Here is a 22,574-nt window from a genome sequence, read left to right as displayed (position 1 = left end):
CCCCTCCTTGTCCCGCCTTCATCTGCGTTTCCATTGGCTGCGCCCTCTGGCGGTCAGTGTACTGGTCGCTTCCGCCTCCATCCGGGCTTTTGCGTTGACCCGCGATGTGACCCATCCGTACGGCAAATATGGCGGAGGTAAGGAGGAAACTCATCAAAATATTCTCCCCGGTGGTTCGTTCTCCAGTGTGTGACATAGCGGCGGCTGTGGTTTACCTCTTGCCTTTGGGACACGTCCCCAGCTCAGCCCCTGGGCCCGGCCCTCCCGCCCTCACCACTTGTTGCATCTGCCGCCCAATCCCGAGCTCTCAAACTTCTTCCCGAGCTCTGGGTACCGGGCGGCGTGGGACCTGTCAGCTTCTCCCTGGGCTCCGGCCTAGCGGCCATACCTGGCCCTGTCAGCCTTGCCTAGGCGGGAAACAGCTTCCCCTCCCCATCATACCTGCCCTCCCGCCCGTGTGACTGCGCGGAGACCGGTGCCCGAGACTGCGGGAACTGCCCCGACCCTGAGCCGGCCCCCTGCTGACCCCGACCCTGACAGAGCCCCCTGCCCCTACTGACCCCAATCCTGACAGAGCCCCCTGCCCCTACTGACCCCAACCCTGACAGAACCCGACCGAGCCCCCTGCCTCTACTGACCCCGACCCTGACAGAGCCCCCTGCCTCTGCTGACCCCGACCCTGACAGAGCCCCCTGCCTCTGCTGACCCCGACCCTGACAGAGCCCCCTGCCCCTACTGACCCTGACAGAGCCCCCTGCCCCTACTGACCCTGACAGAGCCCCCTGCCCCTACTGACCCTGACAGAGCCCCCTGCCTCTGTTGACCCCGACCCTGACAGAGCCCCCTGCCTCTGCTGACCCCGACCCTGACAGAGCCCCCTGCCTCTGCTGACCCCGACCCTGACAGAGCCCCCTGCCTCTGCTGACCCCGACCCTGACAGAGCCCCCTGCCTCTGCTGACCCCGACCCTGACAGAGCCCCCTGCCTCTGCTGACCCCGACCCTGACAGAGCCCCCTGCCTCTGCTGACCCTGACCCTGACAGAGCCCCCTGCCTCTGCTGACCCCGACCCTGACAGAGCCCCCTGCCTCTGCTGACCCCGACCCTGACAGAGCCCCCTGCCTCTGCTGACCCCGACCCTGACAGAGCCCCCTGCCTCTGCTGACCCCGACCCTGACAGAGCCCCCTGCCTCTGCTGACCCCGACCCTGACAGAGCCCCCTGCCTCTGCTGACCCCGACCCTGACAGAGCCCCCTGCCTCTGCTGACCCCGACCCTGACAGAGCCCCCTGCCTCTGCTGACCCCGACCCTGACAGAGCCCCCTGCCTCTGCTGACCCCGACCCTGACAGAGCCCCCTGCCTCTGCTGACCCCGACCCTGACAGAGCCCCCTGCCTCTGCTGACCCCGACCCTGACAGAGCCCCCTGCCTCTGCTGACCCCGACCCTGACAGCGCCCCCTGCCTCTGCTGACCCCGACCCTGACAGAGCCCCCTGCCTCTGCTGACCCCGACCCTGACAGAGCCCCCTGCCCGAGCCCCCGTTCTTGTAATCAGTGGCATTAGTAGTCAGACCCCTGCCAATCAGAAACGTATCCCCTGTCCTGTGAATAAGATGTCTTAATGGGACAACCCCTTAAACTGCCAAATTGACCAGGTATCTTGCCAAGGAAATAATTGCACTGGACAATCTGGCACCTTCCTGGATTGCTGAATTGTCAAGAGTCTGCAGGCTGAATAGTGGCCCGAATATTAGGAGCCGGCGTGCCTAGAGACTTGTTGCTTGTGCCTGTCCTTTGTGTGATTTCTGCTTCCACAGAACTTACAAATTCTACTAAAAACTTTTCCCACAGGAATCAATCTGCTCAGCTCCTCCAGCTCTCTAACATTCTGTCAGTAGTGTGAAGAGCATTTACATGATGAAAGGTTACATTTGGGGGGAAAAGACATCCTAGAATCCCCTAAATATATTGTCAGGTATTTAGCACCTTGGGATCAAGGGCTGGACACACCCAAATGAGAAGGGCGATAGAATCCCATCGCTTGCATCAAAGTGGAAGAACCACTTGGTCAGTATAATTAATGTCATCCTTCTGGTGCACTTCAAAGAGCTGCCAGACTGCTTGTATTGGAGCCGGGGGGACGCCTCCCTCTCCTCAGATTTAGGGCTGTTTCACACGAGCGTGTCCAGTCCGGAAATCATGATCCGTGTGCGAGTGTGATCTGGTGTTCTGGACACTGCTCGTCTTGCAGGAGCACTTGGCATTATACTGATTTATAAAGCTGTGTCTCTCTACATGACCTTACGGCTGCAGAATCTGACCTGTGGCTAAGGGATATACAGTACAGACCAAAAGTTTGGACACACCTTCTCATTCAAAGAGTTTTCTTTATTGTCGTGATTATGAAAATTGTAGATTCACACTGAAGGCATCAAAACTATGAATTAACACATGTGGAATTATATACATAACAAACAAGTGTGAAACAACTGAAAATATGTCATATTCTAGGTTCTTCAAAGTAGCCACCTTTTGCTTTGATTACTGCTTTGCACACTCTTGGCATTCTCTTGATGAGCTTCAAGAGGTAGTCACCTGAAATGGTCTTCACTTCACAGGTGTGCCCTGTCAGGTTTAATAAGTGGGATTTCTTGTCTTATAAATGGGGTTGGGACCATCAGTTGCGTTGAGGAGAAGTCAGGTGGATACACAGCTGATAGTCCTAATGAATAGACTGTTAGAATTTGTATTATGGCAAGAAAAAAGCAGCTAAGTAAAGAAAAATGAGTGGCCATCATTACTTTAAGAAATTAAGGTCAGTCAGTCCGAAAAATTGGGAAAACTTTGAAAGTAAGGGCTATTTGACCATGAAGGAGAGTGATGGGGTGCTGCGCCAGATGACCTGGCCTCCACAGTCACCGGACCTGAACCCAATCGAGATGGTTTGGGGTGAGCTGGACCGCAGAGTGAAGGCAAAAGGGCCAACAAGTGCTAAGCATCTCTGGGAACTCCTTCAAGACTGTTGGAAGACCATTTCAGGTGACTACCTCTTGAAGCTCATCAAGAGTGTGCAAAGCAGTAATCAAAGCAAAAGGTGGCTACTTTGAAGAACCTAGAATATGACATATTTTCAGTTGTTTCACACTTGTTTGTTATGTATATAATTTCACATGTGTTAATTCATAGTTTTGATGCCTTCAGTGTGAATCTACAATTTTCATAGTCATGAAAATAAAGAAAACTCTTTGAATGAGAAGGTGTGTCCAAACTTTTGGTCTGTACTGTAGGTGTCATGGGACAGTCCCTGAAAATCATGTTTGGCTTTGCCTGGCCTGTATCGGTGCTTTCCAGTCATTGACTTAAATGGGTTCTGCACTTTGTTTAAACTGATCTATTCTCTGGATAGATCATCAGCTTCTGATCGGCGGGGGTCCGACACCTGGGACCCCCGCCGATCAGCTGTTTTGAGAAAGCAGCAGCGCTCCAGAAAGAGACCGGATCCCATTATACTGAGTAGGGATCTGTTGAATCTGGCAATGCTAGATCTGGTGAACACCCGCAGACTGTTCCCTGCCGGAAGTATTCACTGGAGATGTGAACACAGGCTTAGTGGATTCTGTTTTGGCATTTCTGATATAGCGGGAGTTTTCCATTACAGAGAGCGTTTTATGGGGATAACATATTGTCATGCTGACTGTCTCCTGGAGGATTCCACATACACTCTACAGTTCTGGTGATAAAGGTTATTCACCGATGAAGACAGGATTAGAAAAACGTGACTGTTTATTCCTAAAACAGCGTCTCTTCTCTTGGGCTGTGTGTGGTACTGCAGCTCGGGCCCATTCTCTTCAAGCGAGCTGAGCTTCAATTTTTTGAAGATCCTACAAAACCTCGCTATTTTTGTAAAACTATTTTAGTTTTGTAACAAAAGTTTATGAGAGACAATTCTCAATCGGATCAATATTTTAGATTTATATTTTTCTGATGGAAAATACATTGGTCAGTAAATGAGAAGCAAACACATGAGCACACAACCTATATGCAGATGATGTCATCGGTCAGATCATGCAAAAAAAAAAAAGAGAAATCTTTCAGAATCCTGATTCTTTTGCTCTCACGTCGCTTCTTATGAGAGCGACGTCGTTACAGGATATTTAATAGGATTGTTTTGATGTTTTTTTTTTTTTTGTAACATTTCCCTAAAAGATGTATTTTCAATTAAAGGGACTCTGTCTGTCACCAGTTTCTAACCCCCCCTTTTATAACTATGGTTCTCTCCATGGTCCCCTTCTCATTACAAAGCTGTTATAAGTTAAATCCGCCGTGTAGTTTTCATAAAAAAATCGCTTTTATCTAACCTGTCAATCTTCAGGATAAGGTGCCCAGTGCGTTTCTGATGGTCTGAATCTGCCGCTTTTCGTTGGTGCCCAGCTCCTCCCATGATCCTTTCAGCGCCACCTCGATGTAATGCAATCCGCCTCCGGCTCTCCTCAGTGCCCCCTCCTCCTTTTCAAAGATCTCGCGCGTGCGCACAGGCCTGTGCCTGATGCGCCCGTGCGGACGTTTAGATTCTGCCTCGTGGAGCGAAGTGCGCATGCGCGCGAACATGCGCGAGATCTTTGAAAAGGAGGAGGGGGCACTGAGGAGAGCCGGAGGCGGATTGCATTACATCGAGGTGGCGCTGAAAGGATCATGGGAGGAGCTGGGCACCAACGGCGGCGGCGAAGAGCGGCAGATTCAGACCATCAGAAACGCCCTGGGCACCTTATCCAGAAGATTGACAGGTTAGATAAAAGCGATTTTTATGAAAACTACACGGCGGATTTAACTTATAACAACAGCTTTGTAATGAGAAGGGGACCATGGAGAGAACCATAGTTATAAAAGGGGCGGTTAGAAACTGGTGACAGAGTCCCTTTAATTGGGATACATTTCTATGGTGATATCGTGGTACTTTATTCTTGTATATAGTTTGTGTGAATGCCTTCCAGACTAACACATCTCTTTTATTTTCCAGCCTTCTCTTGGGAATGCAAGCCCAGGTAATTTAAATTTTTTTATTTTTTTTTACCAAAACAAAATGAAGATAATTGCATTTTGTTAAAATGAATAGCTGCTTGCAGCGCACATTATGCTTTCCAGCTCAAGTGGATAAATGTGCAGTGCGACTCCTATAGGAAGTTATTCTGGGAATGGCATTAATTGTTGTAGCTGTCATGGAGTCCGCGCTCTCTCTGTGCTCTGGTGATTCTCATGTAGATTGTATGACATCTCCGTATACCACAGAGGCTGTTTTCAGAGAATTCTTCTATATTCCCCCGATTTGCTGACCTTTTTGCATTTTCTAAACTTTATATACAACTAGCAGAAGGACCCGGCCTAGCACGGGTATTTTTAATCTATTTCATTTAAAGTTTGTGTGTCGTTAAAAGATATCGACACTATCACCCATAGCAGTGACATCCACAGCACCACGCCCATTTAACAGTGGACTTCACAGTCCCCCACCCCTTAACACTGACCCCCCCCCCCCCCTTAGTGCCCAGCCACTTTAAAATGGGACCTTCCATCCCCATAACTTTGACCTTCACTGCATCCCGCCCCTTTAACAGTGAGTTTCACAGCACCCCACTTCCTTGACAGTGACCTCCTCAGGGGCCTGCCCCCTTAACCCCTTAAAGACTCATGACATACATGTACATCATCTCTGGCCGTGAGTTAAGGACCAGATAAGTACATGTACCTCATGGTGATCAGGCAGGCGCAGCTCCCTGCACCTGCCCGATCAGCGGCAGGGGTCCAGCAGTCATTGATATCTGCACCCCTGCTGCATGCACCGGCATCAGTGAAATCACTGATGCCGACTCATTAACCTCTACACAGCCGCAGTCAGTGCTGATCGCGGCAGGTGCGATGTCCGTTCAGGCAGGAAGCAGCCATCGGGTCCCTGCGCTGCTGTGACGGGGACCCGATGGCAGGGAAGGCAGCAGGAAGGCTGTAAGTGTATTACAGTGTGTAATACACTTACAGCCAATGCATGACAATACAGAAGTATTGTCATGCTTTGTAAAGGGGATCAGACCCCCAAAATTTAGTCCCAGAGTGGGACAAAAAATAAAGTGAAAAAAAAAATAAAAAATTATAATTTTTTTTAAGTTTTCAAAAAAAGTTTTCACCTTCCTGCCCAGGCCATTTTTGCAAATCTGATATGCGTCACTTTATGTGGTAATAACTTTAAAACGCTTTTACTTATCTAGGCCATTCTGAGATTGTTTTCTCGTGACACATTGTACTTCATGACAGTCATAAATTTGAGTCAATATTTCACCTTTTATTTATGGAAAGAAATCCCAAATTTACCCAAAATTTTGAAAAATTAGCAATTTTCAAAATTTCAATTTCTCTGCTTTTAAAACAAAGTGATACCTCATAAAATATTTATTACTGAACATTCCCCATATGTCATTTTATTTTTTTGGGGACCGTTAGATGGCTTAAAATTTTAGAAGCAATTCTAAAAAATTTAGGAAAATTTCCAAAACCCACTTTTTAAGGACCAGTTCAGATCTGAAGTCACTTTGTGGGGCTTACATAATAGAAACCACCATAATTGACCCCAATGTAGAAACTACACCCCTTAAGTTACTCAAAACTAATTTTACAAACTTTCTTAATTGTTTAGGTGTTCCACAAGAATTAAAGGAATATGGAGATGAAATTTCTAAAATTCTTTTTTTTTTTTTTCAGATTTTCTATTTTAATTAAAAAAAATTCTTTAAAGGGAACCTGTCACCTCCTAAAACCATCCCAAGCCGCCAGCAGTACCTGCGTGTAGCCAGCAGCATGTTTCTAATGATGCCTTTCTTCCTGAAGGAAGATGCAGCAAAAGTACTGAAAACATTGTTTTATCCCCTGCCCGGCGCACTTCTCCACACATACTTGGTCAAGGTGGCAGCGGCCTCCTTGCTTAAAGTCATGGTAACCACGCCTCCTTGACTTCAAGCATGTGTGGAGAAGCGCGCCGGGCAGGGGATAAAACAAAGTTTTCAGTACTTTTGCTGCATCTTCCATCAGGAAGAAAGGCATCATCAGAAACACACTGCCGGCTACGCGCAGGTATTGCTGGTGGCTTGGGATGGTTTTGGGAGGTGACAGGTTCCCTTTAACACATCGATGGTTAACAGCCAAACAAAACTCAACATTTATTACCCTGATTCTGAGGTGTACAGAAACACCCCAAATGTGGTCATAAACTGATGTAGGGGCGCAGAAGGAAAGGAGCGCCGCATGGTTTTTGGAAGGCAGATTTTGCTGGACTGGTTTTTAGATGCCATGTCCCATTTGAAGTCCCCCAGATGCACCCCTACAGTAGAAACTCCCAAAACTGACCCCATTTTGGAAACTAGTGGACAAGGTGAACGTTTTATTGGTATTATTTTGGGGTACATATGATTTTTAATCGCTCAATATTAGCCATTTTTTGGTTACCTTGCCTCACAAAAAAACATGTTTTGGCACTGGTTTTATTTTTTACAACGTTCATCAAGGCTAGATCATGCAGCGATATCATATTTCTACTTTCTTTGTTTGTTTCAGTTTTACATAATAAAGCATTTTTGAAAAAAAAAATGTTTGTCTCCATTTTCTGAACGCCATATTTTTTTTATTTTTCTGCCAATCGTCTTGTGCAGGGGCTAATTTTTTGCAGGAAGAGTTGACGTTTTTATTAGTACCATTTTTGGGTACATATGATTTTTTATTTTTTTTATCATTTCATTATTACACTTTGAGGCAAGGTGACCAAAGAAATTGGTTGTTTTGTCCCATTTTTTTTTAGTTATTTTTACAGCGTTCACTTGAGGGGTTAGGTCACGTGATATATTTATAGAGCAGGTCGTTACGGACGTGGCGATACCTAATATGTATACTTTTTCTTTATTTAAGTTTTACACAATAATAGCATTTTTAAAGGATAACTGTCGTATATATTTTTTGGGGAGTATTGGATTGTGGTGATTAATATCACCTTGGTGGCCCTATTTCAACTTTTCACTGTGTATTCAATTACACCTTAATTCCACATTTTTGTTCCCTGTACTGCCTGCTTTTACCTGAGCTTAAAATAGGTTTGCTAGGCAGGGTCCGTCTACCTGTTGAAGGACGGAGGACGCAGAAGCGCGCAGCCTGCAAGGTCACATTACTGACAGCCAGGGACTGTAAGTAAATGATTAAAGCCAGGTCCTCCCCAGCAGCTGATAACAGTGCCTGGGCTGTGTGCACTTCTCCCTGTCCCTGCGCTTGGCAGACGCTCCCTCACTCAGCAGAGCTGGAGAAGTAGAGTTGGAGCAGCGCAGACCAGGGAAGGGAGATCTGCCGTCTGCTCAGTGTATACATGACAGCAACATGTGGTAAGAGGACCCCTTTGTGCTGCAGGAGATTAACCCTTTAGGGGGAGGGCTCTGGTTACTGACACTTTTGGGGGGCTATTGTTACTGGCTAGTGAGGGCAGGCGGGATTAGCCTCAGGGTGAGGGCAGTGGCGGCCATCTTAACTGAATAGTGAAATTGCAGTTTTATGCAGACTGGTTGCTAAGGGCTGAATCTTATTAAATATGGGGTAAGGCTACTTTCACACTTGCGGCAGTGTGATCCGGCAGGCAGTTCCGTCGTCAGAACTGGCCGCCGGATCCGCCGATCTGCCGCTGACTGAAAGCATTTGTGAGACGGATCCAGATGCGGATCCGTCTCACAAATGCATTGCAAGGACTGAACCGTCTCTCCGCTTGTCATGCGGACAGACGGATCCGTCTTGTACATTTTTTCACATTTTTGCCGATCTGCGCATGCCGGAACGACGGATCCGGCATTCTGAATGCCGGATCCGGCGCTAATACATTCCTATGGGAAAAAATGCCGGATCCGGCGTTCAGGCATGTATTCAGTTTTTTTGGCCGGAGAGAAAACCGTAGCATTCTGCGGTTTTCTCTTTTGCCTGATCAGTGAAAACGACTGAACTGAAGACATCCTGATGCAAACTGAATGGATTACTCTCCATTCAGAATGCATGGGGATAAAACTGATCAGTTTTTTTCCGGTATAGAGCTCCTGTGACGGAACTCAGTGTGAAAGTACCTTAAGTCAGTCTAATAGTAACTGATTCTGAAATATCATGTTATTTAGTAACTACATATATGAAAATTGAAATTGGGGTCTAAATGTGACAGTTATCCTTTAAAATAATAAAAAATTGTCTGAGAGCCATAGCTTTTTTATTTATTTTTTGACCGATTGTCTTAGGTAGGGTATTATTTTTTTTTGTTTGTGGGATGAGATGACTGTTTGGTTCCATTTTGAGGGGCATACACCTTTTTGATTGCTTGGTGTTGCACTATAAATGATGTTATGTGAAAAAAAAAATGGCTTGTTTTTATTTTTACGGTGTTTGCCTGAGAAGTTAGATCATGTGATGTTTTTATAGAGAACGCCATGAAATCCGACGCCTGTCCTATACAGCCTGGTGAAGGGCACCAAATTTGGGCCCGAAACGTTGCTATATTATGTACCACTGATGTTGAAAAATCAATAAAAGTATAACTTTTTCTTGAAGATCATCTGGTGTCCTGTTTCAAACCAAATATTGAGCTTTTACAGAGCAGGTTGTTACTGACATGGCGATATCTAACACATCTACTTTTTTTATTTATTTCACTTTAACACAATAATAGGATTTTTGAAGCAAAAAAAATCATATTTTAGGGTCTCCATTGTCAGTCATTTTTATTTTTTGGGTGATTGTCTTAGGTAGTCTCGTATATATATTTTTATATTTCAGGGGAAAGAGGATTATTATTAATTTATTTTTCTTTTACTTGAAATTTTTATTTTTTACATTTTATTTCTTTCCCGCTCTGAGACTTACTTTTGGGGGTCTGATCCCCTCTGCAATGCATTACAATACATTTGTATTGTAATGCATTGCCTGTTCGTGTACTACAGTGAGTAGTACACTAATAGGTTGCCTAGGAGACGGGCCTGAGGCTGGACAGGTTGTCTAGGAGATCTCCTGGGCACCCGCAGAAGGCATTTGGCAGCCTCTGCACGGCATCTGGCTGCTTTCTCACCCATCGGGTCACCGCCACAGCAGCGCGGGGACCTGATGGGCTCCCTCACCAGCCACAAATCCATTCTATGCCTCGGTCAGCGCTGATCGTGGCATAGAATGCCGGCTTATACAGCAATGCCGGCGGATACAGGAGGGGCCCGGCTACCAGGGACTGCTCCGGTGCCCGCCCGATCACCATAACGTAATAGTACGTCAAAATGCGGGAACGCACCTGCCGCCATGATGTTCTATTACGTCCTATGTTGGGAAGAGGTTAAAAGTTTCAAGTAAAAAATAAAATATCCTTTTGCCAAACTAAAGGGGGGGGGGGGGAAATGGCGGGGAAAAAAAGTAGACCTATTAGGTATCACCGCGTCTGTATCGACCGGCTCTATAAAAATATCACATGACCTAACCCCTCAGGTTAACACGTCAAAAAGATAAAAACTGTGCTAAATAGACAATTTTTTTTTTTTGTCACCTTAAATCACTAAGTGCAACACCAAGCAATCAAAAAGGCGTGTACCCCCCAAAATAGTACCAATCTAACCGTCGCCTCATCCCGCAAAAAATGAGCCTCTACCTAAAACAATCGCCCAAAAAATAAAGAAACTATGGCTCAGAATATGGAGACACTAAAACATTGGGTTTTTTTAGTTTAAAAAATGCTGTTATTGTGTAAAACTTACCTAATATGTCTATTTTTTTTATTTTTTATTTATCGCCATGTCCGTAACAACCTGCTCTATAAAAATATCACATGACCTAAACCCTCAGGTGAATACCGTAAAAAAAAAAATGTAAAAAACTTTTTTTTTTGTCACCTTGCATCACAAAAAGTGTAATAGCAAGCGATCAAAAAGTCATACGCACCCGAAAATAGTGCCAATCAAACCGTCATCTCGTCCTGAAAAAAATGAGCCTCTACACGAGACAGTCGCCCAAAAAAAATAAAACGATGGCTTTCAGAATGTGGAGACACTAAAGAATCGTTTAAAAAAAAAAAAATAAATGCTTTATGTAAAACTGAAACAACCAAAAAAAGTAGTCATATTTGGTATTATCGCATCCGTGACAACCTGCTCTATAAAAATATCACATGATCTAACCTGTCGGATGAATGTTGTAAATAACAAAAAATAAAAGCAGTGCCAAAACTGTTTTTTTTTTTTTTTTTTTGTTACCTTGCCTCATAAAAAGTGTAATATAGAGAAAACAAAAATCATATGTACCCTAAAATAGTACCAACAAAACTGCCACCTTATCCCGTAGTTTCCAAACTTGGGTCACTTTTTGGAGTTTCTACTCTAGGGGTGCATCAGGGGGTCTTCAAATGGGACATGGTGTCAAAAAACCAGTACAGCAAAATATGCCTTCCAAAAACCATATGGCATTCCTTTCCTTCTGCGCCCTGCCGTGTGCCCGTACAGAAGCTTACGACCATCTATGGGGTGTTTCTGTAAACTACTGAATCAGGGCAATAAATATTGAGTTTTTTTGGCTGTTAAGGGTACTTTCACACTTGCGTTGTTTGATTCTGGCAGGCAGTTCCGTTGCCTGAACTGCCTACCTGATCAGGCAAACTGTATGCAAACGGATGTCATTTTTTTTTTTGACCCAGGCATTTTTCAGACTGGTCAGGATACTGATCAGTCAGAAAAATGCATTGCAATACCGGATCCGTTTTCCGGTTTCATTTTTAAAGGTCTGCGCATGCGCAGACCGGAAGGACGGATCCGGAACTCCGGTATTTTGAATGCCGGATCCGGCATTCAGGCAACTCTTCAGTTTTTTTCGCCGGAGATAAAACCGTAGCATGCTACGGTTTTCTCTTTTGCCTGATCAGTCAAAATGACTAAACTGAAGACTTCCTGATGCATCCTGAACGAAATGCTCTCCATTCAGAATGCATGGGGATATGCCTGATCATTTATTTTCCGGTATAGAGCCCCTAGGACGGAACTCTATGCCGGAAAAGAAAAACGCTAGTGTGAAAGTAGCCTTACGCTTGCTTTGTTAGTGGGAAATTTTTTTATTAAAATGGAAAATCTGCCCAAAAAGTGAGATACTGAAATTTCATCTCCATTTTTCCTTTCATTCTTGTGCAACACCTAAAGGGTTAACAAAGTTTGTAAAATCAGTTTTGAATACCGGAGTGTAGTTTCTAAAATGGGGTCATTTTTGGGTGGTTTCTATTATGTAAGCCTCACAAAGTGGCTTCAGACCTGAACTGGTCCTTTTTAAAAAAGTGGGTTTTGGTAATTTTCTGAAAAATTTCTAGATTTGCTTCTAAGCCTTCTAACATCCCCAAAAAATAAAATGGCATTCACAAAATCATCCAAACATGAAGTAGACATATAGGGAATGTAAAGTAATAACTATTTTTGGAGGTATTACTGTGTAAATATGTGACGAGAAAACCATCTCAGAATGGCCTGGATAAGTAAAAGCGCTTTAAAGTTATCACCACTTAGGCTGGTTTCACACGGGCGTTGCGGATTGGGTCCGGATGCGTTCAGAGTGCGTTCAGTGAAACTCGCACTATTTTGCAAGCAAGTTCAGTCAGTTTTGTCTGCGGTTTAGTTGTTCAGTTTTTTCCGCGCGGGTACAATGCGTTTTGATGCGTTTTTCACGCGCGTGATAAAAAACTGAATGTTTACAAACAACATCTATTAGCAACCATCAGTGAAAAACGCATCGCACCCGTACTTGCTTGCGGATGCAATGCGTTTTTCATGCAGCCCCATTCACTTCTATGGGGCCAGGGCTGCGTGAAAAACACTGAATATAGGACATGCTGCGATTTTCACGCAACGCAGAACTGATGCGTGAAAAACAACGCTCATGTACACAGACCCATTGAAATGAATGGGTCAGGATTCAGTGCGGGTACTATGCGTTCACGTCACGCATTGCACCCGCGCGGAAAACTCGCTCGTGTGAAAGGGTCCTTAAAGTGACACATGTCAGATTTGCAAAAAATGACCTGGTCCTTAAGGTGAAATATGACAGGGTCCTCTACAGTACCCTGCTGCCTTAAAGGGGTTGTCCAAGTTATATTTATTGATGACCTATCCCCAGGATAGGTCATCAATATCAGATCAGGAGGGACTCGGCACCCCCTCCCATCAGCTGTTTGAAGAGAAGGCTTGCGCGGTGTCAGCGCTGCCTCCTCTTCACGGTTTACCTTCTACCCGTTGCATCTGCAGTGGTGAGCAGGTGTAATTACACCCAAGCCTTCCTATTGAAATGAATGAGAAGGCTTGGGTGTAATTACACCTGCTCACCACTGCAGATGCAACGGCTAGAAGGTAAACAGTGAAGAGGAGGCAGCGCTGACACCGCGCAAGCCTTCTCTTCAAACAGCTGATCGGAGGGGGTGCCGGGTGTCGGACCCCTCTGATCTGATATTGATGACCTATCCTGGGGATAGGTCATCAATAAATATAACTTGGACAACCCCTTTAACAGTGGCTTCCACAGCAATTGTCCCTTTAATAGTGGCCCGTGCCCCCCCCCCCCCACACTTTAACAGCGACCTCCACAGTGCCCTGCCCCTTTAATGCTAGGGATACACGACATGTCGCGTGACGTTTGTCAACAATTTTTATAGCGATAGGCTATGGTGTTGCACTGGGACACGACAGTTGCAAAAATCCATCCTGTCGCGTCGCAGTATGTCACATGTTGCAGTGCAACACCATATCCTCTTACTATAAAACATGTTGTGTGACACATGTAGCAGTGTAGTTGTGCCCTATGTGTTGTGCGGCCCTAGCCAAAAGCTGACCTACAGCTGTGAAGAAAAATGGCTGGGTTGTTATGAAAACCTGGAGTAAAACTGTGTGTATGTGGAGACTAAGGGCCTGCAAGCTTCTATTGGCCGATAAGGGACATGTACAGGATTGAGGAGGACCTGCCATCTCTCGGCATGTGTTTTTAGTTACTACTTGCATTCCCAATGTAACATCATTTCTGGAGCATCTATTTTCATGACTCTATGTTGTGCCGTTCCTCTATTACACCCACTAGAGTTTTATAAATGCGTTGCCAACAGTCTGCAATAGAGAACAACAGAGTTTTATAGGGGTTTAGGGGGAGTCCCTGCAGAGTCACCGATTGGGTAGTGTCAGGGTTACACTGCGGCTGGTGGCAGCCAATGCCCGCACCATGGGGTTGTATCCTAAGATTGTGCAAGGGCACACCCCAAACTGGTAACAGTCATATGGACCTTTTAATGCTGACTGCTGGCAATTCTTTCATAAACTTTTAGAAAGAATAATGGAAGAATGGTAAAACATGGCTATATGATTGTGATGCCCTCTGTCTTCAAAAGTATTTGTTCTGATGATGAAATCGCAATAGTTAATCCACAGTTTTTCTAGAAACATACATGCAATTTTAAATGATTTATTTTTAAATCGCAGCAGCTCTGGCTTTTTTTCCCCTATATGAAAGTAAAAGTTTGAAAGAAAAAAAAAAGTTGTGACTGAAAATGCCACCCCCAAAAAAATGCTTGTAAAAACCATCAGAATTTCATGGTGTGTGTTTTATTTATTTATTTTTTTAATAAGAGAAAAAACATATATTAAAAAGACACGTAGCCTAATGCAGTTCCATGCAGCATGGAGAAGTAGATGTCTGTCCTGTATATTTCCTGTTCTTTTTAAATCCACTCCTGACTTTGGCTCAAAAACTGCATCAAATCTGCCTGTGTGATTGTAGCCCTCAAGTGTTTTACGTAATAAGCATGCCCACAAATATTTTCCCATCCAGCCTGCACTAATAAAGACCATGGGTGATGTGAGCTGTGGGGTGATTGACTTCAGAATAGTAATGCAATAGGATAAATGTGAAAAACCTAAACCTTAAAGGGGTCGTCTCACTTCAGTAAGTGGCATTCATCATGTAGAGAAAGTTAATACAAGCCACTTGCTAATTGCTTCCTTTGCTGGCTGGATTCATTTTTCTATCACATCATATACTGCTCGTTTCCATGGTTACAGACCACCCTGGAATCCCTCAGTGGTGGGCATTCTTGCACAATATAGGAAAAAGCACTAGCCTACGTGAGCTCCCATGGTCCCGGCCACCAGAGAGGCCGGCACTTTTTCCTATGGTGTGCAAGCACGACCACCGCTGATGGATTGCATGGTGGTCGTAACCATGGAAACGAGCAGTGTGTATAATGTGATGGGGAAAAATGAGTCTAGCCAGCAAAAGAAGCAATATGGAGAATAACAATACATTTATTATTAAGTGGCTTGTATCAACTTTCTCTACCTGATAAATGCCACTTACTGAAGTGAGACGACCCCTTTAATTGTGCCTTTTTACATTTAGGTCAGAATAAAACTTTTAATTTTGTGCTGAAGTATTTGAATGAATTGCTAAGCGTTGCCTTTGTGACCAGGAGGCTCGGCTGCATCTGATGACCATGAGTTCGATCCATCGGCTGACATGTTGGTTCATGAGTTTGACGACGAGAGGACGTTGGAAGAGGAGGAGTTAATGGAAGGGGAAGTGAATTTCACCTCTGAGATTGAGCATCTAGAAAGAGTAAGAACAATTAGTCTGAGTGCCTTGTTTTTATTACCTTTTGATTTGCTGGTTTACAGCTCGCTCAGTTTTATAATGCACAATATATTGAACAGAAATGTGCCGTAGGTAACATAGTCACCTAGTAACCATACTGTGAACTACAGATGACCAAAGTCCACCCTGTGTGACCATGATTGACATGCCAGATTATCCATGTGTTTTTTTATTTTTGTACAACATAAATGTTAACATTATGAATTATAATAATGGTATTCCTAAATCCTCTGCAACCTGTACAAAAATAGTAATTTTATGTTCCGTTGGTTTTCATTTTTAAGGGTTCAGTTGTAGTAGTGTAGACCTTTTGCTTGATGTGTTCGTTCGTGGCTTGTTTAGCATCTACACGAGGCTCTCTTCACATCACTGAGGCCTTGTTCACATTTCTGTTCTTCACTGGCCTCGGCTGTCTGCATTTTCCACGGACAGCACACATACCCATCAATTTCTAAGGTGTCTGTTCACACATCAGTATTTTTATTTATTTATTTTTGTTTACTGACCATGGGTCAGTGAAAGTCACAGAGACGCTACCTTGGTACGTGATGCGGACCAAACCTGGCCATTATACTCTATGGGTCAGTGCAAAAACATGGACACACAACAGATGGCATCCGTGTTTCGGCCGCTAATAGGAGATGCTCTGGAAATGAATTTTGAGCCAAGCCATCCGTGGAATATGGATGAAGCACGGAGGGCAAAAAATGGACACACGGCCAAACACTGACATCATCCTGGATGAAACGCGTACACATTTTTTTTTTTTACAGGCATCAAATGGAAATGTAAACAAGACCTGCATTTAATATGTCAGGAAATATTTGTTAAAAAGATGCCTCTGAGTGATGCTATACAGAGACATGTCATCCATACATTTAAAGGGGTTGTCCAGGTTCAGAGCTGAACCTGGACATCCCTCCATTTTCACCCCGGCAGCCCCCCTGACATGAGCATCGGAGCAGTTCATGCTCCGATGCTCTCCTTTGCCCTGCGCTAAATCGCGCAGGGCAAAGGTATTTTTCTGAGTTCCGGTGACATACCGGGCTCTCTATGGGGCTGACAGGCAGCCCGGTGACGTCACCGGCACTGATGGGCGGGATTTGGCTCTGCCCTAGCCAGTAAAACGGCTAGGGCAGAGCTAAAGCCCGCCCCTCAGAGCCGGTGACGTCACCGAACACACTGCTGGGTGGAAGTTACCGCCCGGCAGTGTGTTATTGAAAACACAAGAGCCTGTGCCCTGCGCGATCTAGCGCAGGGCACGGGAGCGCATCGGAGCATGAGATGCTCCGATGCCAGGCTCAGGAGGGCTGCCGGGGTGAAAATAAGGGTATGTCCGGGTTCAGCTCTGAACCTGGACAACCCCTTTAACATATACTTTGTTTTACTAGATAAAGTTGTATGGTATAGTGTAGTCTACTTGGACACACTCAGCATTTCTTAGGCTAAGATGAATATAGAAATACACAGGGCTGGCTCACGGAAAAAGTTTACATTAAATATTAAGGACATATACATATCCTCACACTCTAATAGAAATAAGAATAAAAAAGATAAATAAAATGTCATATATTGAGATCTCATTAACACATATTCCCCAATAGCATAAATAAATAGATAAAATAGAATACAATCAATCGGTCTTGGTCCCTTTTTAATATGATCACATGCGGCGCTCTCGCATGTGCTGTTGTCAATGATGGCTTGGCTGACTGTAAGTTTTGATCTCCTTCATTAGTATATCATATGTATGATTGATTTCTCCATGAAGTTTTTAACCGCTCCGTTTCTGCAGCGGTACCGCAATGTTATTGCGCTCAGGATATTAAATGTCTCAGTAGTTCGTATTGCAGACTACACTTTAGCTGTCTGCTCATATATAGTAAATGTTCTTTGATTCTTTATAATAACGTATTAGATATCGCTTACCAGGACTACTGATTCAAAACTAAGGCTACTTTCACACTAGCGTTATCTGCGGATCCGTCATGGATCTGCAAAAAAAAAAAACCCGCTTCCGTTACAATAATACAACCGCCATGAACGGATCCGGTTGTATTATGTCTGTATTATGTCTTCTATAGCCATTACTGATCCGTCTTGAGCACCATTGGAAGTCAATGGTGGATGGATAAATTTTCTATTGTGTCAGAGAAAACTGATCCGTCCCCATTGACTTACATTGTGTGTGAGGACGGATCCGTTTGGCTCCACTTCATCAGGCAGACAGCAAAACGCTGCAGGCAGCCTCCAGAGCGGAATGGTGATTGAAAGGAGGCAAACTGATGCATTCTGAGCAGATCCTTTTCCATTCTGAATGCATTAACGGCAAAACTGATCTGTTTTGGACCGCTTGTGAGAGCCCTGAACGGATCTCACAAACGGAAAGCCAAAACGCCAGTGTGAAAGTAGCCTTAGTCAGCCAAGCCATCATCGACAACAGCACGTGCGAGAGCTCCGCATGTGATGATAATAAAAGGGACCAAGACAGATTTGATTCTATTTTATTTTATCTATATTATTATTATTATTATTATTTTTTTTTTATCTATTTCTTATTTATGCTATTGGGGTATATGTGTTAATGAGATCTCAATATATTACATTTACTTATCATTTTTTTTATTTATTCTTATTTCTATTACTATTAGACTGTGATATGTATATGTTCTTAATAATAAATGTAAACTTTTTCCGTGAGCCAGCCATTTGTATATTTGTGCTTAAATTAGACACTTTTTGGTAGAGAGCAGGCTGAGCTCCGGAACATTAATATCTGGTGAGCCTACCTATTTATGAATTTGTATGTTGTGAATATAACCTAAGAACTTTATCACCGATAGATAGCAGTCCTTAACGCTGCAGCACTCTGGCTCCTGAGGTTTGTCCCACCCTGCGACATTACCACAAGTAGTGAAATAATTGAATTTCAATGAGAATAACTTAATGAGCAAGACAGCTAGTATTAAAGAAAGCCACAATGTCAAAAAGACATTGATTTGGAACATTAAAGGGGTTTTCTGGGAGTTCAATATTGAGGACCTATCCTCATTAAGGCCAGACACAGACAAGCCAATTCAATGCGAGAAACTTGCAGCGTGTGTAAGTGTGATTCCCCGTTCTGATCTCTGACAGGATCACACCACATTATAATTAGGCTTGAGCGAATCGACCTTTGGATCATGGATCCAAAGTCGATTAGTTCAAGTGCCTCAATTTTAATGCTGTTCTGTACAGCATTACAATGTATTGGCTTTCTGGAGCCAAAGTTCGTCTCGCCCAAAGTTGCGAATTACTACTGTATGCATGTCTGCATATTTAAAAAAATATTTAAAATAGCATTCCGAAGTGGGCTTTGTTACTGGCTGGTACTTCGGTACCAAAGCCCACTTTGGTTTGATATTTAAAAATGTTTTTAAATACGCAGATATGAATACAGTAGTACTTCACCAAAGTCTTGCGTGACTTCTGGCAAGACAAACTTTGGCTCCACAGAAATACATTGTAATGCTGTATGGAAACTGCATTAAGATCAAAGTATTTGAACGAATTGACTTTGGATCTATGATCCGAAAGTCGATTCGCTCAAGCCTAATTATATTAACTGTGCCCATGGGAGACCGCGAATCTACTAAATTGTTTTGGACCTAATTCCCTCAGTGTAAATCAATAGAGACAGGTCTGGCGGGGACACACAGCAACATTATATAGCAGAGGTCACAACGGGAAATCAAGCATACACGTGCAATGTGTTTCTGGCATTGAATTTGCTTGTCTGTGTCTGGCCTTAGACTAGTTTCACTCCTGCAATGTGACTTCCAGCTGACAGTGCTGGGAATCGGATGGACACAAACAGCAGCATGCCAGATCTCTACTGGACCCTATTATACTTATTGATAGCTAACAGCAATAAACTGCTAATGCTATGGCCACAGCTTATCTACACCCCTCACCCTTGTCGGGGATATAAAGCAAAAGGCTTTATATAAAAGAAAGGATCAAATTTTATTTTTTTAATGATTATTGATCCTCGAGGTGGACATATATAACACCTCAAAAGAGTTTGATCGGTTATTTAATTATATTGTGCAATCAGTAAAACAAGGTACAAGCATCTATGTAAAAATATAAATGATTTATTATACAATAATTTAAAATGCAATCAAAGATTAAAGGGGTTGTCCAGGTTCAGAGCTGAACCTGGACATCCCTCCATTTTCACTCCGGCAGCCCCCCTGACATGAGCATCGGAGCAGTTCATGCTCCGATGCTCTCCTTTGCCCTGCGCTAAATCGCGCAGGGCAAAGGCATTTTTCTGAGTTCCGGTGACATACCGGGCTCTCTATGGGGCTGACAGGCAGCCCGGTGACGTCACCGGCACTGATGGGCGGGATTTGGCTCTGCCCTAGCCAGTAAAACGGCTAGGGCAGAGCTAAAGCCCACCCCTCAGAGCCGGTGACGTCACCGAACACACTGCTGGGCGGAAGTTACCGCCCGGCAGTGTGTTATTGAAAACACAAGAGCCTGTGCCCTGCGCGATCTAGCGCAGGGCACGGGAGCGCATCGGAGCATGAGATGCTCCGATGCCAGGCTCAGGAGGGCTGCCGGGGTGAAAATAAGGGTATGTCCGGGTTCAGCGCTGAACCTGGACAACCCCTTTAATCAATGTGAACCTCAATCTGCAATGATACACAGTGATATGCAGTACCCAAAATTCGCCACTAGGCACCAACACAAATGCCAGCGTATACACAGTTCCTCTCAGACAGAAGAAAATATAATGTCCTGACCACACTTTTGAGATATAAAAATTCTATAACGTTAATAAGATACGAATCCTTGCTCTGCACAAACTATGACAAATCTCGGAAAATGGGGTAGCAATATAAATTATTAAGCCTGGTATATACTATGGAATGAAATTATTCCAATCAGAGTTACCTCTGAAATCAATATTTAGGTCTTTTATTCAGTAATATGCATAGTTACTTAATAGTGACAATATTGATGTAGCACTTTTAACAACTATACATCCGCCAACAGCAGGGAGTTTGCTGAATATCAGGCTGATTAATTTATATCAATACTACACAAAATAAAGTTATACATTACCAAGAATGCAGATGATGTGCAGAGACTAAGGGAAGTCAGCGCTAAGGTACGATCTTTTTCCTGGGTTTTCTTTGTTTCTCTGTTTTCCTGGTTCCCCTTTTGTTGCTGTCCTGTTGCTTTTTTTAATTTCCGTTCTGTTCTTCTCCCTCGTGTGTGTGGTTTATGATCACAAACTCATCAGTTAGACACACCTTCCTAGCTTGGAGGTTTCCAATCATTGTCGGCTAGGCGCGTACATATGATAATGACTGTGATGTCATTGTATTACCCAAAATGCATTTCTGCTGTTGGTGTAATGTTGCTAATTTACCCCTAGGTGACTATTACCTAAGCTATTAGTATCATTCTATTAAGGCCCCATGCACACGGCCGTGTTTCACAGCCGTGTGCGGGCCGTGGAACCGCGGCCTGGATCCCTCCTGAGAGCAGGAGCGCACGGCGTCACTGGTTGCTATGACGCCGTGCGCTGCCGGCACAGTACAGTAATACACTGGTATAGATCATACCAGTGTATTACTGTATTGCGGCGGCAGCAGGGAGCGCACGGTGTCATAGCAACCAGTGACACCCTGCGCTCCTGCTCTCAGGAGGGATCCAGGCCGCGGTTCCACGGCCCGCACACGGCTGTGAAACACGGCCGTGTGCATGGGGCCTAAGGGTTAAATATCCAAATATGACTATCTATCTCACATTCTATACACATGACCTCTGGAACCTAAATCAAAGCTAGAGGGATTAATTTTGACACAAAACTAACTAAAACGCAGATGTTTGGGCACCATTTGAATGTTTCCCATACTACTAAATTTATGTTCTAGATAATAATGATGAGCCTTGTTTTCTCAGAGATATCTGTGCCTTCTCTGCTACACCAATGGGTGATTGACGGTTAGTTAAAATAACACATCTTACTAAGGGTACTTTTACACTAGCGTTTTTCTTTTCCAGCACTGAGTTCCGTCATAGGGGCTCAATACCGGAAAATAACTGATCATTTTTTTCTAATGCATTCTGAATGGAGAGAAATCCGTTCAGGATGTCATTAGTTCAGTCACTGGACGGCGTTTTGGACTGAGGAAATACCGCAGCATGCTGCAGTATTATCTCCGTCCAAAAATCCGGATCAGATGCCGGATCCGGCATTCATTTACATTGAAATGTATTAGTGCTGGGACTTGCATTAAAAATACCACAATGCCGGCTCAGTCCTTCCGCAGACCGGAAAAAAAAATATAACTGATTAATTTCTCCAGATGACATCCGGAGAGACGGATCAGTTTTTGCAATGCATTTGTAAGATGGATCAGTCTACAAATGCTGTCCGTTTGCATGCAGATGGCCGGATCCGGCAGGCAGTTCCGGAGACGGAACTGCTTGCCGGATCACTCTGCCGCAAGTGTGAAATTACCCTAACAGAGTTTACACTTAAACAGTTTTAATCATATAAGAATATATGCATTCCTATTGAGAAATAAATATATAATAACAAATAATGTCATTATTAATATGTAACAATATAAAACGATACATGTTTCTTATTGATATTCTTATACAAAACTAAGGTTGATTATATGGGTATATAGATATTACAGCTTTTCTGCCTCATTAATAAATACCAAACTGTAGAGGTAATTAGCACCAGCTGCGTCTGGAGAACATCCTTATCCCCGTCATAAATCCATAAGGAGACAAGAAGGCCTTTTTTTTCAAACTGGTACATCCATGAGAAGAAATCTGATCAGAACTGTCCTTCCCATGACCCTCTCTCA

The 22,574-nt window shown here is 44.0% G+C and overlaps 1 protein-coding gene across 2 annotated transcripts in view; it reads left to right on the top strand.

Moving 5' to 3' along the window:
• The first annotated feature begins 25 nt into the window (after positions 1-25).
• Positions 26-22,574, top strand: part of MIER1 (MIER1 transcriptional regulator) — a 33,998-nt gene continuing 11,449 nt past the window's right edge. For both annotated transcript variants that reach the window (XM_044301894.1, XM_044301893.1), the window contains exons 1-3: positions 26-137; positions 5,015-5,039; positions 15,512-15,657. In XM_044301894.1, coding sequence (XP_044157829.1) covers positions 129-137; positions 5,015-5,039; positions 15,512-15,657 — 180 coding nt within the window. In that variant the 5' untranslated portion in view covers positions 26-128. The remainder of the gene's footprint in view (positions 138-5,014; positions 5,040-15,511; positions 15,658-22,574) is intronic.

The sequence above is a fragment of the Bufo gargarizans genome, chromosome 7 (assembly GCF_014858855.1).
Source record: "Bufo gargarizans isolate SCDJY-AF-19 chromosome 7, ASM1485885v1, whole genome shotgun sequence".
Taxonomy (NCBI): Eukaryota; Metazoa; Chordata; class Amphibia; order Anura; family Bufonidae; genus Bufo; species Bufo gargarizans.
This window is presented reverse-complemented; position numbering and strand designations above follow the sequence as displayed.